General features: G+C 38.2%; 1 protein-coding gene across 1 annotated transcript in view; it reads right to left on the reverse strand.

Annotated features, from left to right (window-relative positions):
- Window positions 1-10,341: 10,341 nt before the first annotated feature.
- Window positions 10,342-14,608, reverse strand: part of LOC311629289 (SAP domain-containing ribonucleoprotein-like) — a 406,030-nt gene continuing 401,763 nt past the window's right edge. The window contains 2 exon segments of the mRNA XM_084897276.1: window positions 10,342-10,981; window positions 10,983-11,229. Coding sequence (XP_084753402.1) covers window positions 10,586-10,981; window positions 10,983-11,219 — 633 coding nt within the window. The 5' untranslated portion in view covers window positions 11,220-11,229 and the 3' untranslated portion in view covers window positions 10,342-10,585.

Here is a 14,608-nt window from a genome sequence, read left to right on the forward strand (position 1 = left end):
GAGACCAATCTAACCCTCACCCTCATCCCGTGATGTTGTTTGGGGTTTTGCTATCAAATCTCAAACCCATTAATGTGTGGGCTCAAGACCAGGACTAGGATGAGGCAAACCTAGATGACAAAGCTTAAGGGACCAGGTCTCCTAGTGCCAATCCTGCAGTTGCAGGGACTAGAGAATGAGTGCCTCCTCATTTGCACCACCCTAATCCTGGCCCAGTGTAAGCTATTCACAAACTCAGAGAGGGGCACAGGGTTTATTTGTAAGAACTTTCAGCCCATCTAAGCCAATCCAAAGATTTCATTTCTCTGTTCACACCCCAGTAAACAGACACGTGGGGTCCCTCACAGATGGGTAGAGCCGAGTCAAATTATGCTCAGAGACACTTACTCTTTTGAAGAAGAAATAGGTTTTCTTTTTTTTTTCAAGCAAAATATATTTTTATTGATTTCAGAGAGAAAGGGAGAGGGAGATAGGAACATCAATAATGAAAGAGAATCATTGCTTGGCTGCCTTCTGCATGCCCCCTACTGAGCCAGCAACCTGGGTATGCGCCCTTGATCGGAATCAAACCCAGGACCCTTCAGTCTGCAGGCCGATGCTCTATCCACTAATTCAAACCGGCTAGGGTGATACTTACTCTTTTCTTTGCTTATCAATCATTTTATATAAATAAGTTTCAGCTAATATATAAAAGGGCTCAAGGAATTTTTTTTCTCAGCTGAGTAGAGAAATTAGAGATAATTCTTTATATAGGATCATTCATGATTTCCCCTCATACCCAACCAGGTATGAGTGTTTTAACAGAATTAAATATGTCTAATTCACCTTTACATTCCAAGGGACCAGTCTCTGCTAGTGTTTGGCAGCATTTGTAATTGGCCACAACAGTAGTGATCAATCAGAATAGGGTGATTGTCCAGCACTTCTGTGGAACCAGCTTTAGCATTCCTAGGTGTTCACAGATCAGTAAACAATTTTAACTTAATTTTTTTTTAAAAGTGGGGAAGAATATTGACATGGATTTACAAAGTACTTTCTGTTTAAGAAGGACAGCTAGAAAATCAACTACCATTTATTATCGTAATCATTTAACTAAAAGTAAGAATGTCAAAATCCCAGAGGAAAGCAAGATCTTTCCCCAGGAAAGGAAGGTTGGCCTTTTATAAACACCTCCCTCTTCTTTCTCTCTAATTAATTCTTAATATTGTTCTCTCTTTTCAAAACTGACTGGTTAAATCTTTATCACAGACTGGCCCCAGTTCTCAGATAAACATTTGAGAACCACAGATTTTCCAACTTACCTTATAAAAAGCAAGAAGTTGTGATATTCCAGAAAGATGTATGTCTCTTTCACTCTTTAAAATCTTTATGACAGGTAAAAAATATATAGTATTATTCTAATAGCAGAGGTTAAAAAAAACACACATGCCGAATACCACCTATTTTAGTACACATTGATTTATTTTACGTTGACAATCTCCTATGGTAGAAAAAACAAACTTTCCTATGTTTTTGTTGTCAGAGATCAAACAACTTATGTTCCTATCTTCTTTGAATAATTATCTTACTGGTGAAATGTGTGAATCTTTACTTTGAGAAGACTGGAGGCAGAATACTTGGTGATCTCATTCTAAGAAGATCAGTGTCCCATCTAGTGGGCATTAGACAAAAAGAGGTTTTCATGTTCATTTTCATAGCGTTCAGATGTCAATAACATGACCCATTAGATGAACTGCAAGCATAAAGTGTAGAGGAACATCAACAGTCATCATTCAGACTGAGTCGTTTACAGTTCTCTTCTACAACACACCTGCTGCCCCAGATGAAATTCTGCTGCTTGCTCTGTGACGTGCCCTAATTTGCATGGACTTTCTGTGACCTGTAAGCACACAGCAAGTACTCACCTGCCTGAAAGGTTGGGCCCTCTGTTTATATATCATTACCTACTGTAGGCCAGTGTAATAAAGCAAGACAAGCCTAGATAAAAACTGCAGACATTAAAGAGGAAACAGGAATCACAAATGATCAGGCTAAGGAAGAGGAGGAGTGGGGTAGTGAAAGAATAAGACAGAACCAAAGGTCAAATAAATTGATTTATACCCAGGAAACTCCTGGTGAGGCCTGACAATTTCTTCCATGGAGTTAAAATACAGCAAGGTACATTTTTTTCCCCACTTACAGGTCCTGCAAAAAAAAAAAATAAATAAAAAAATAAAAAAATATATATACATACACACACACACACACACACACACACACATATACTGGCTTTGTTGGAGAAAACTTGAGGCCAACAGTGTGTGAGTTCTGAGTGCCCAGTTGGCCAATGGGCCCATGAAGAGACAATAGTATAGGCAGCTGCCAGAGCTTCTGGCAAGTTCATAAGGACACCACTTCTCATTTTGTAAGGGCTTCAAATTTTAGTTGAGAAATATTAAGGTGATAAGTATCTTTTCAATGCACTTCTGTACAGGCAGTTTTAGGATGGAATTTATTGTTCCTTTGAAATAAAACAGATCCCCTATTATATAGGGGTGGGTAAAACTAGAGTTGCAGTTATGAGGATGTGAAGCACCATGTTTATTTTTGTATTATTACTTAGTCTTTACTTATAACTTCTCTTTTAGGTAATGATGGCTTGTAATTTACCTACTTTTGCCCACCCCTGTATAGTAGGAATATAATGGGAACTATATTATGGGAAGGTGGGGAAACCAGATTGGAAGTCAGGAAACGTTGGTTCTGATATTAACTTGGCAAAAAACAAGCATTGTATTGCTATCTGAGGCAATCATAACTATCTCCAGATTTTGGTCCCCACTTGTAAAATAAAAGGTTTAGATTTGATCTGTAAGTCCCTTTCAGCTCTAAAATGTTATAATGCATAATGTATTTTCTTTCCCCTGAGAAAGAATTTTACACACATGTTAATTTGATGGCAATGAATTTCTTAAAAATTCAATGAAATGAAATTTTTATTGACTAAAAATTTACTTCACTGAATTTATAAATAAATTTATACTAAAATTAGGCTAGCATTAATATATAATGCTGCTCCATGTTAAAGCATTCTACAAGTTATATGAAAGTGATTTTGAAGAAAAGACATTATATACTTCATACAGATATGACAAAATAAAGATATAAATATACTGAGTGGCCAGAGTATTATGATCTCTGAAAACATAATAATCTAGCCACTCAGTGTAGATTGACCACAGAGTTGGGATTTTAATAAGGTTTTTCCATGTATAAGAATTGCATTGTGTTGCCGAAACCGGTTTGGCTCAGTGGATAGAGCATCGGCCTGCGGTCTGAAAGGTCCCGTGTTCGATTCCGGTCAAGGGCATGTACCTTGGTTGCGGGCACATCCCCAGTAGGGGATGTGCAGGAGGCAGCTGATCGATGATTCTCTCTCATCGATGTTTCTAACTCTCTATCCCCCCCTCTTCCTCTCTGTAAAAAATCAATAAAATATATTAAAAAAAAATAATTACATTGTGGGTAGTTAGAAAAAAGCAGAGAACTGGAGAATCCAAGATGGCTGCTCGGGTAGGCACCTAGCCGCAGCCGCACGCAACAATTTCAATAAAATACAACTAAAATATATTGTAAAATGGACATAACCCAGAACTACAGGAAAGTCGACTGACTGGAAATTCTACAACGAGAAGCAAGGAGAAAACCAGAAGGAAGCACGGAGGAGCTGTAAAAGCCCAAGGTATGGAGACATGTGGCGTGCGCGGAGAGGACGGAGCCGGAGAGGAGGGAAGCTGAATGCCTGGCTGGCGTTCCCTAGCGGGAAGGAGATAAACACTCCGACTGTGCTGGGCCCCCAACTGCTCTGAACCCCCGTTCTAGGCCAGACCCCGGGGACCCAGGCTCACACAGAGGGAGCCGGGCTGTAAGGCGGAACCCGGGGAGCGGCGAAAGGAGGTCCCAGAGGCGCGCACACTGCGCGCAGAGAAGGGACGGCCGGCTGTGCCGCAGGACTGCCCTGGCGGGAAGGAGACAGGGGCTCCAGACTGCTCTGAACACCACCTCCAACTCCACTTCCAACTGAACTGAACCCCAATACCGGGCTCATTGTGGGAGAGCATAGACTGTTTGGTAGCAGGCGAAAATCGAGGGCACCTTTCTCTCAGAGGTGCTTGCAACAAGTACTGAAGGACCCTGAGTCTCAGGAGTCACATAGGGTGGGGCTGACGGAAGCCAAGGCTGTAGGCTCCACCCTGAAACCCCGCCCCATCAGAAAAGCTGCCTGCGAAAATGCCTAAACCAAATAGATCACAAACGAAAGAAATGGAGGATAAAAAGCGACTGGATATAGAGTTCAAAACCACACTTATAAGGTTTTTCAAGAGTTTCCTAGAAAAGGCCGATAAAATAAATGAGACGTATGAGGACATGAAAAGGGATCAACAAGATATAAAGAATACATTGTCTGAAATAAAAAATATTATACAGAGTCCTAAAAACAGAATAGAAGATCGCAAGAATCAAGTCAAAGACTTGGAACATAAAGAGCCAGAAGACACTCCTGTGCAGAAGCTAGAAGACAAGAGAATCCAGAAAGTTGAAGATAATGTAAGAAACCTCTGGGACAACTTCAAACGATCCAACATCAGAATCATGGGGGTCCCAGAAGATGAGAGAGAGCAAGATATCGAAAACATACTGAAAGAAATAGTGACAGAAAACTTCCCCCACCTGGGGAAAGAATTGGACTTACAAGTCCAGGAAGCACACAGAACTCCAAATAAGAGGAATCCAAAGAGGACCACACCAAGACAAATCATAATTAAGATTCCAAGAGCAAAGGACAAAGAGAGAATATTAAAAGCAGCAAGAGCTAAGCAAGTAGTTACCTATAAAGGAGCACCTATACGATTGTCAGCTGATTTCTCCACAGAAACCATGCAGGCCAGATGGGAATGGCAAGAAATATTCAAGGTGATGAATAGCAAGAACCTACAGCCAAAAATACTCTACCCAGCAAAGCTATCACTCAGAATCGAAGGTCAGATAAAGAGCTTCACTAATAAAAAAAAAGCTAAAGGAGTTCATCACCACCAAACCAGAATTATATGAATTGCTGAAGGGGGTTCTCTCAGAAGAGAAAGTAAATAAAGATAAAAATTATGAACAACAAATACGTAACTATCAACAAGTGAATCTAAAAACCAAGGAAATTAAAAAAAAAATCTGATGAACAATATTAACTGTTGAATATAATAGAATCAGAGGTATGGAAGGGGAGTGAACTGACGATTCTTGGGGAAAAGGGGAGAGGGGAATCTGGGAAGAGACTGAACATAAACTGTGCACCTATGGATGAGGACAATGGGGAGTGGGGAAAGGGCAGAGGGTGGGGTGGGAAGGCGGGGGGGAAAGGAACACTTGTAATAATATGAACAATAAAAATTTATTTAAAAAAAAAAGAAAAAAGCAGAGAACTTACTAGCCAGAGGCTGGGGACCACTATCTCCTGCTCCCTTGACATATCAAGATTTGCAAGCTTTCCCTTATACATAAGTACACTGAGTGGCCAGATTATTATGCATTCAGAGATATGCTTTGAATGATTATAAAGTCAGAGTTTATTAACAAACAGTTCATTTTCAAATTTTAAAATAATCTACAAAAATGAATAATTTTTTTTTCAACACCTGTTTTCAAACTGATGATCATTCTGACCCAGGCACTGCTGGATAACGTGAAGCAATGGTATCACAAACATCAAGAATTATTTTGTTTGTTATTAGTGAAACCTCAATTCATCAACTGTTGCCCCATAAAAAATAGTCTAGTAGCACTTTAGGATAAATATTCTTTGTTTAAAGCTTAGTCTGACTTCACCCATTATTTCAAATCAGTTAAATCTGAAAAAGAATGAAAACTAAGTGAGTTATCAGCTGTTAAAGTGTGTATACAAAAAAAAAGTGTATATACATTTTTTTGGACACTAAATAAAAATACCAAAATAAAAATAAGAATTATTAAGGTTAAATAGAATGAAACATTATCACTGTCATTGTTATGAATCAGTTGTCTATAAAAAAACCTCACATATCTATTTTATTTATTTATTTATTTATTTATTTAATTTTCTTTTAAAGCATTTTTCCTAAAGGTAAATTGCATTAAACCTGGGACCCATCACAGTTAAGAGATCTATAGCCAGGACTAGTCATAATTACAGAAAATTGACTCCTCATTCTATTGAGGATTGTGATTCAGGCTTTCTTGCTCCTATCTAATTCATTTTTAATTGCTATTGGTTTCAGAGAGGAAGGAAGAGGGAGAGAGAGAGAGAAACATCAATAATGAGAGAATCATTGATCAGCTGCCTCCTGCATGCCCTACATTGGGGATCAAGCCCTGTAATCCCAGCTTGTGCCCTGACCCTGAATTGAACCATGAGCCACACTGGCCATGCTTACTCTTATTTTAGATAGAAAGAGATTTCTTTCCATATCTTGGTTGGTTATGCATCTGCAAACTCCACCATTAATTTCTTCTTGTCTTTGCTCTGATCTGTGCCATGGGCCGGTGAAAGGGGATGTTCCTGTCCTTAAACTCAGCAGTGTCCTCTGGCTCCAGTAAGGTTTGGCTACCATAGTCACAGGAGGAAGCAAGCAGACAGGAGAAAGAGTTCAGGATATGTCTTTCTTGCTGCCTCTGGCTTTAGTTCCATGGTTGTCTCCCTCTCACATGGCTTAGCTCTCACTTGGCCTGACAACACTGCTTCTTCCAATTGCCCAGGAGATGTATGGGTGGTATTGGGGTCCTTGCTATTGCTAGTCCCTGGCTGACTCACCATTTCTTACTAGTTCCTTTGATTCTGCCCAGGACTCTGAAAATAGCACCTTCCTTTAATTCTCTCTACTGTCCCAATGAGGGTGTCTCCTGCTGACTGGTACATTGTCTTTCAAACGTTTCTGAAGTCTTCCTGTTACAGATGTAGCAAAACTATGACATTTGTCCCCCAAAAGGTATACTTTGATTTTAAAGTGAGGCTTAATTTTTAGTAGGTCCTGTGAATTTTAAAAAAATGAAAATATTACCTACAAGGAAACTAATTTCTTTGTAGTGGTAGGAAGCCTTTTATTTACCTTTGCCACTAATTGGGAATCACATGCTCGCAGCCAATGCTAAAAGAATTGGTGATGGAACAGTCTCCATTACAGCTTTTTCTTTCTCTTAGACCTTCCTTCTCACCCTGAAAAATAAGTCCATCCCTTCTGCACCTTCCCCCCAAAAAGGAAAAAGAAACCTACCCAAATCTTTTTGGGTACATTAATTCTTATCAGTGCCACTTTATACCTGAAAGAGCAACAATTTCTATTTTGTGATTTTTTTTTTCAGACTCCTTAACATTTATGTGGCAATCGCTAGTATGAGATTGACTTTCCAGTGTTACCGCACAACACATCATAAGGCATCCACAAAAGACTAAAGATACTGGAATAAGCCAACTGATAACTGAGCTTTGATATACTGAGCTGCCATCATCTCTCTTTTCACTTAACGGATTCTTTGAAAGGAAGTTGGAAATAAAAGGCAAGGAGCAAAATGCCCGGTTGCCCAACAGAGATTTCTTTAGACTAAAGATCACCTAACACATTTGTTTCTCCTTCCTTTTTTCTCGTTAACTATGTCTGATCCTGCTGTACAGGGGCTGGTTGATCCATTTTTACCCGTGCTGCTCCACCTTTTTCTTCCACGGCTAACTCTTCCTGGACTCAGAATATTTTTGTAAAGATTTTATCAAAGAACTTCACGCTTTGATTGAGTCTTAGAATCTCCAGTCATAGAGCAAAACTAAGAGGCAGTTAAACTTCGGGATCCCTTTGATAACGTTACAGCACTGTGGTGTTTGGTACAGACAATTACATGCAACAAGAAAACGGCTTTAATTCGATGTGTATATATGTACTACACACCCTGGAATTTGCTACAGGAATAACTGAACATTTCAAAAATCAACGAAGTCAATGCCCATGGTATACTATTTGAGTTGTTTTTTTTCCCCCCTCCCCCCTATGCCATTTCTCTCTCTTTCTCCTTTTTTAAGGGTTAAACTGGGTGGTTTTCAGAGTTTTACAAGAGAACTATTAGTGAAAAACAATCTGATACATTCAACTTACCAAGGCCCTACTCTTTCCCTCTAATCTTTCAGCAGGACCCAGGGGAGGCTAAAGTTTAGATCAGTCTATTCTCCACGAGAACTTTGATTCACTATTAAATTCCGTCTAATGAAGATGACTTTGCCATCCCACGGCCATCAGCGGGCTATGTGTGGGACAATGCAAAACCCACCTTGTATAGAGGAACATTGTTCTTTCTTCTTAGTTACCGCAGTTGAATAGAATCTCATGGAAATTCACATGCACGGGAGACTTGTGAAATCAGTAACAGTATTAATCTCTAGAGTGCCGTGGTGAGTCAGGTTAAGGAAATAGCTATTTTGCTTAAGTACACACTTGTTCATGTCTTACAGCATGTCCTGTTTATGATAAGAGCAAACAGCTGAGAAAGACAAAGAGAGAGATTTTTTTCAATGCTAAAGTTAAGGTAATAACATAAAATATAATGTAACTATTTGCAGAGTATGCATTAATCAGATCGAATCTAATTTTCCTGTGCTTCTTGTCTTGCAGATTAAAAGGGAATATACAAATAAAAGAATTCTGGAGCTTGCTTTAATGCTTAAAGAATCCCTGCTATGTCAATCATACATACTGGAGAAAGCACTTTGATTCTGAAGTCAAGCTATTCTTTTAAATAAAATCATATAATTACAATGCTCACTTTTATTTACTTACTGTGTATTAATTATTTATTTAGTATTTACTCCACACAATACATAAAAATTAGGCAAAATTATGCCGAAACCGATTTGGCTCAGTGGTAGAGTGTTGGTCTGCGGACTGAAAGATCCCGGGTTCGATTCTGGTCAAGAGCATGTACATTGGTTGCGGGCACATCCCCGGTAGGGGGTGTGCAAGAGGCAGCTGGTTGATGTTTCTCTCTCATCAACATTTCTAGCTCTCTATCTCTCTCCCTTTCTCTCTGTAAAAAATCAATAAAAAAATTATATATATATAAATTAGGCAAAATTAAACAAATACAGCATTACAATATTTCTGTGGTGAATATTGATCCAAACTAGTGCCAGAGACAAAGATTTGTGCTTTTAGGAGGCAATGCAGCATAATGGTTATATGATTGGACTCTTACATTCTATCATATACTACTTGTGTAACTTGTGCAAATTATTTAACCTCCGTGGGACTCATGTTACTTATTTGTAAAATGAGAATTACATACTCATTTGTAAAACTGCCTAAGCTGTACACTGACTTGAAGATTTACTGAGATGATACATATGAGGCACTTAGAAGACTAAAGCATTAATTAATAAATGTTACTACTATTAATATTTTATTCATCAGACATTATGCATGATGTCTGGTGGGGAAAAAGAACTTTATAAAGAGATGAAGTAGAAATACTTAACGGGGTAGAGATAAAATAATAGTTTTAAAGTATAACATAATTAATACACATTATTTCACATGCAACAAAATGTTAAATCTTTTAAACATATTTTTATTGATTTCAGAGAGAAAGAGATAGAAACATCAATGATGAGAATCATTGATTGGCTGTTTCCTGCATGCCCCCTACTGGGGCTTGAGCCTGCAACCTGGGCATGTGCCCTGATAGGGAATCAAACCATGACCTCCTGGTTCATAGGTCAACACAACCACTGTACCACACTGGCCGGGCAAAATATTAATCCTTAATATTTATTAATTTGGTTAGAAAAACAGGTGATTCCACTCTAGTTGTGATGGAGTAGTTCCTATTAGACCAACTCTCCCATTGAGAGTAATTATAAACTATGGGAAAAGGAGATTTAAAAAGACAATTACCAGGACACTGTAGACTAAATAAATAGGCAAAAGCTGGAGGGGACTTGCTTTTTGGATGAAGTGAACAGTGCTTATGACTGTGTAGGTTTTTGTTTGTTTGTTGTGGTTCTTGTGTGTATGTGTGTTGTTTTCCTTTTGCCTGAGGGCAGGCTTCTCCGTGATATAAGGAGCACCAACACTTATATCTGCAGTCTCTATGGCTTGAAGACTTAAAGGACAGAGTATGAGGCTGCCACAGGAACTGGGAAGTGAGGAACTATAATATACTGGGTTGAATAGTGTCCCCACAAAAGTCATATCTATCCTGAATGTGTGAATGTGACCATTTTAAGAAGTATAATCTTTGCAGATGTAATTAAGATCCTTATAGGAAGGATCCATATAAAAAAAAGGAAAATATTTTTTTTCCTGACTTTTATTAACAAGCAAAATAATAATTAAAAAACAAAACAAAACAACAACAACCTTAAAGTTGGAACAGCAGTAAGACAAACTGCTGCTTAGTTCATGGATGTACCTGGGGTACATGCTCTTTCATTGTGAGGCAGCACCTTGGCACATGACTGTGTATTTAGGTATATATGTGACCAAGAAGAGTCAGAGATGGAAATCACTGAAGAACAGAAAGCATTAAGAGTTTCTCATCAGGCAATCCCAAAGCGCTCTGCTCTTTTCCTCTTCTTTGCCTCTGTATCCTCTGTGGTTCCTGTTCCAGCTGAACTTGTGACAATTCCAAATCGCTCCTTCCTCTTTTTCAGCTTCTCGTCATCTTCAGACTTTCTGGTGATTGAAGAGACATTCAAACCAAATCTTTGGGCTCTTTCCTTTAGCTTGTCCAAATTAACCACAGGCTTGGTGTCAGATGACAGGCCTTTTGAGGGAACTGAAGAAATTTCAAATCTAGCTGCCTGGGCAGCTTTCTTACTCTCCAAACTCACAGGTACATTGAATCTTTCAGCTCTCTTCTGCATTCTCTCAGTCTGTGGTATTTCAGATGTAATTTTTACCACTTTCTTTTCTGCTGCCACATCAACAGTTTTTTTCAGGGGGTTCTTCCTCTTTAACAGGCAGTTCTATGGGCTTTGGTTCTTCTTCCTCTGTTTCATCTCCTAGTACGTCTTCTTCATTTGCCTCCTCTTCAGCATGCTCTTCAAGATAGGCCTGGAGCCTGTTGATGAGATCTTGTTTTATTCCCTTGGTCTCCAAACCATGAGCAAGACATTCCTGCTTTAGTTCAGCAAGCTTCAGTTTATGCAGCTCCACCGTCTCTGCGGCCATCTTGCTACCCCTAAAAAAGGAAAATATCGACACAGACACACATCGAGGGAAAATAGCCATGTGAAGATGAAGGCAGAGACTGGACTATGCAGCCAGAAACTAAGCAATGCCAACTTGGACTGGCAGCCACCAGAACCTATGAAAGACACATAGAACAGGTCCTCCCTCAGAACCTCTGGAAGAAACTAACCTTGCAGATACCTTGATTTTGGACTTCTAGCCTCCAGAACTATGAGAGAATAAATTTCTGTTTTAAGCCACTCAGTTTGTGATACTTTGTTATGGCAGTTTTGGAAAATGAATAGAGGAAGAAATCACAGGAAAGGAGAAAATCAACAGAAGATACCCCCAATTCTGCCACTATCTCTGACTGGTGCCTGAAGGGCTCATGTCTGGAGTAGGTAAGGCTAAAATAATTGATCAAGCTTCAGCTGTTTCACTCCACAGGGATACAGAGTTTTGAGTTTGAGTTAAGCCAAATTAAGGGCCTACTAAAACAGTAGCAGTACACACACACACACACACACACACACAAATTCTTTAGAATATAAGAATCTGATCTTTACAATATGTCACCCACAAAATACAGTATATATATATATATATATATATATATATATATATATATATATGGAAATATATGTACACACAATATATATACAATATATCACTCACAGAATACAAGTACAGATTACCAGACACATGAAAAAAAATATATACAAAAAATGCAACCATTACTCAAAAGAAAGGGCAATAAATAAAGATTGACTCTTACATGGTCTAGATGTTGGAATTATCAGATGTGGATTTTAGAATAACCAGTATAACTGTGTTTAAAAACAGAAAGGAAAGTATGACTATAATGAGCTACAAATAAGAAATATCAGCCAGGAAATAGAACCATTTATAATTATAGAACTGAAATTATGAAAAAGAGCCATTAGGAAATTTAGAAGTAAATTATAAATGTAAAATGTCTGAAATAAAAAAATCCAGGAAGTTTAGCAGAAAATTGGAGGTGACAGAGAAATCATAAGTGAAACTGAAGATAGATAAACATAAACTATACAATCAGAAGAACAGGGAGGAAAAGGTTAAAAAAAATGAATAAAGCCTCAATATCTGTGGGGCATTAGCAAAAAAGTTTAACATGGTAATTTGAGGTAGAAAAAAAATATGACAAATAATGGCTCAAAATACCTTAATTTATAGATTTAAGAATCTCACTTCAGAGCAAACTACACGTAGGCACATTATAATCAAATTGTTTAAAAATAAAGGTAAAAAAGATCTTACCAGAGAAAAGAGACACATTATATATAGGGGAAAAAGAAAAATGACTTAATCAGAATCAATGGTGTCTGAAAACAATGGAACAACATTTTTAAGACACTAAAAGAAAACTGTCAAGTCAGACTTCTATATATAATGAAAACATAAGGTGTTTAGAAAATCCTTTAAAATTTGGAAAGTAAATTACATGCTTTTATTTATTTATTTTTTTAACATATCAGAGAAATGATCAAGATCAACCACTTATATAAAGGTAGATATTCTTTTAATAGTTAGCATGCCATTATATTTGTATATGAACACCAGGCACTATTTAGGGACCTATATGGTACTTAGGTTGTATTCAAGGGAATAAAAAGCAAACAGGACCCAGAAGTTGGTGTGTCTCTTCAAGAAAGAGGCTCCACCTGGCCCCCAATGCCTTCTAAATTCATATTTCTTGTATAGCTTTTTCATTTGTGTGTCAGCCCCTCCTTCAGATCCTGAACCCCACTGCGGAGGTTGTGGCAAAGGCCACTCTACCAAGTCTGGCAGATCTACTTAATACATAGAAAGAAACTCAGGAAAGCAGCCAAAATGCAGAAACAAAGAAACATGCTACAAATAAAAGAACAGGAGAAATCTCCAGAAAAAACCTAAGTGAAGTGGAAGGAAGCAAACTAATAGATACAGAGTTTAAAATAATAGAAGGATGCTCTATTGAGAACTTCAAGGAACTTAGTGAGCACTTCAAGGAATTTGGTGAGACCATCAACAACATAAGAAAGGACCAGTCAGCCCTAGCCAGTTTGGCTCAGTAGATAGAGTATTGGACAGTGGACTGAAAGGTCCCAGGTTTGATTCTGGTCAAGGACATATACCTTGATTGCAGCCTTAACCCCTGGCCCTGGTTGAGGCCCATGTGAGAGGCAGAACCTATAAGAGATGTATTAATTGTAGGCACCAGGTATGGAGAATAACTGTAGACCCTTTTGCATATCTCAGCAGATGAAAATTTTGTGAAAAATACCAAAGGACTTATGTGCATACATATGAGCCTAACCAGTGGTCGAGGACAATAGGGGGGTGTGGGCATGAATAGGAGGGGTGGGGGAGTGGATTGGGGGGTTGAGGACAAATATGTGATACCGTAATTAATGAAATTTAAAAAAATGCAACAGGAAAAAAGAAAATATATTTTTCCACTGATTTTTTTAGAGAGAGTGGAAGGGAAGAAGAGAGATAGTCAGCAGATGAGAGTTTTATTAAGGACTAGGGAACATCTGGCATTTAAGAGTATAGGAGGAGGTAAGAGGCTGAAAACATGGTATTTAGTGAAAGTCTTCATGCTGAACTATAGCATTCTTAGTCACTTCCTTTATGCCTAGAATTTTGTATAGAAAACTGAGTGACCTAGAGAAAATATCTTGAAGTACTGAAATTTGAACTCCTTCCTGTGAAAAGTGCCTAATATAATGAAAACCTATGTTGGCATATTGTCATAAATATTCAGAATAGGAATAAAGAAAAAATATTCCTAAAGTTTCCTGAAGGTAAAACAGATCATGAATAAAAGATCAAGAGTAAGAATGGCATTAGATACATCAAGAGCAAAACAGAAATATAAAGAAAATAGAGCTATACCCTCACAATTAAAAAAAAAAAAAAAGTGATTCCCACTCAACTAAGTGTGGGGATAATGCTATTTTCAAACTTTCGGGCTCTCAAAAAGTGACCACCCATTTTTCTTTCCCCCCTCCCAGGAATCAATTAAGGATATGTCACACTGACACAAGGCAATACAGCAAGGAAAAGGAAGAGACAGAGCCCTAAAAAGAGGGAAAGACATTGTGAAGGGAATTGTCAACATGACTGTGTACCAGACTTTGAGAGCAGCCCCTCTGTATTGGAGTAGGAGAATGCGGAGCTGAACTGACATCTTCAGGATAGAGTCTCTGAAGTAGCAGAAAAATGCTTTGCCAGGTCTGTTTGAATTTTGGGGTAAAATTAGAGATTGGCTTGTAACAATCCATACCCACAAAAAGAATATTAACTAGGAAAATAATATGAAACATCAATTTAAATTGTAGTATACTTGGCAGCAAACAGTACTTACA

The sequence above is a fragment of the Pipistrellus hanaki genome, assembly GCF_964339955.1.
Source record: "Pipistrellus hanaki genome assembly, chromosome: 1".
Classification (NCBI taxonomy): Eukaryota; Metazoa; Chordata; class Mammalia; order Chiroptera; family Vespertilionidae; genus Pipistrellus; species Pipistrellus hanaki.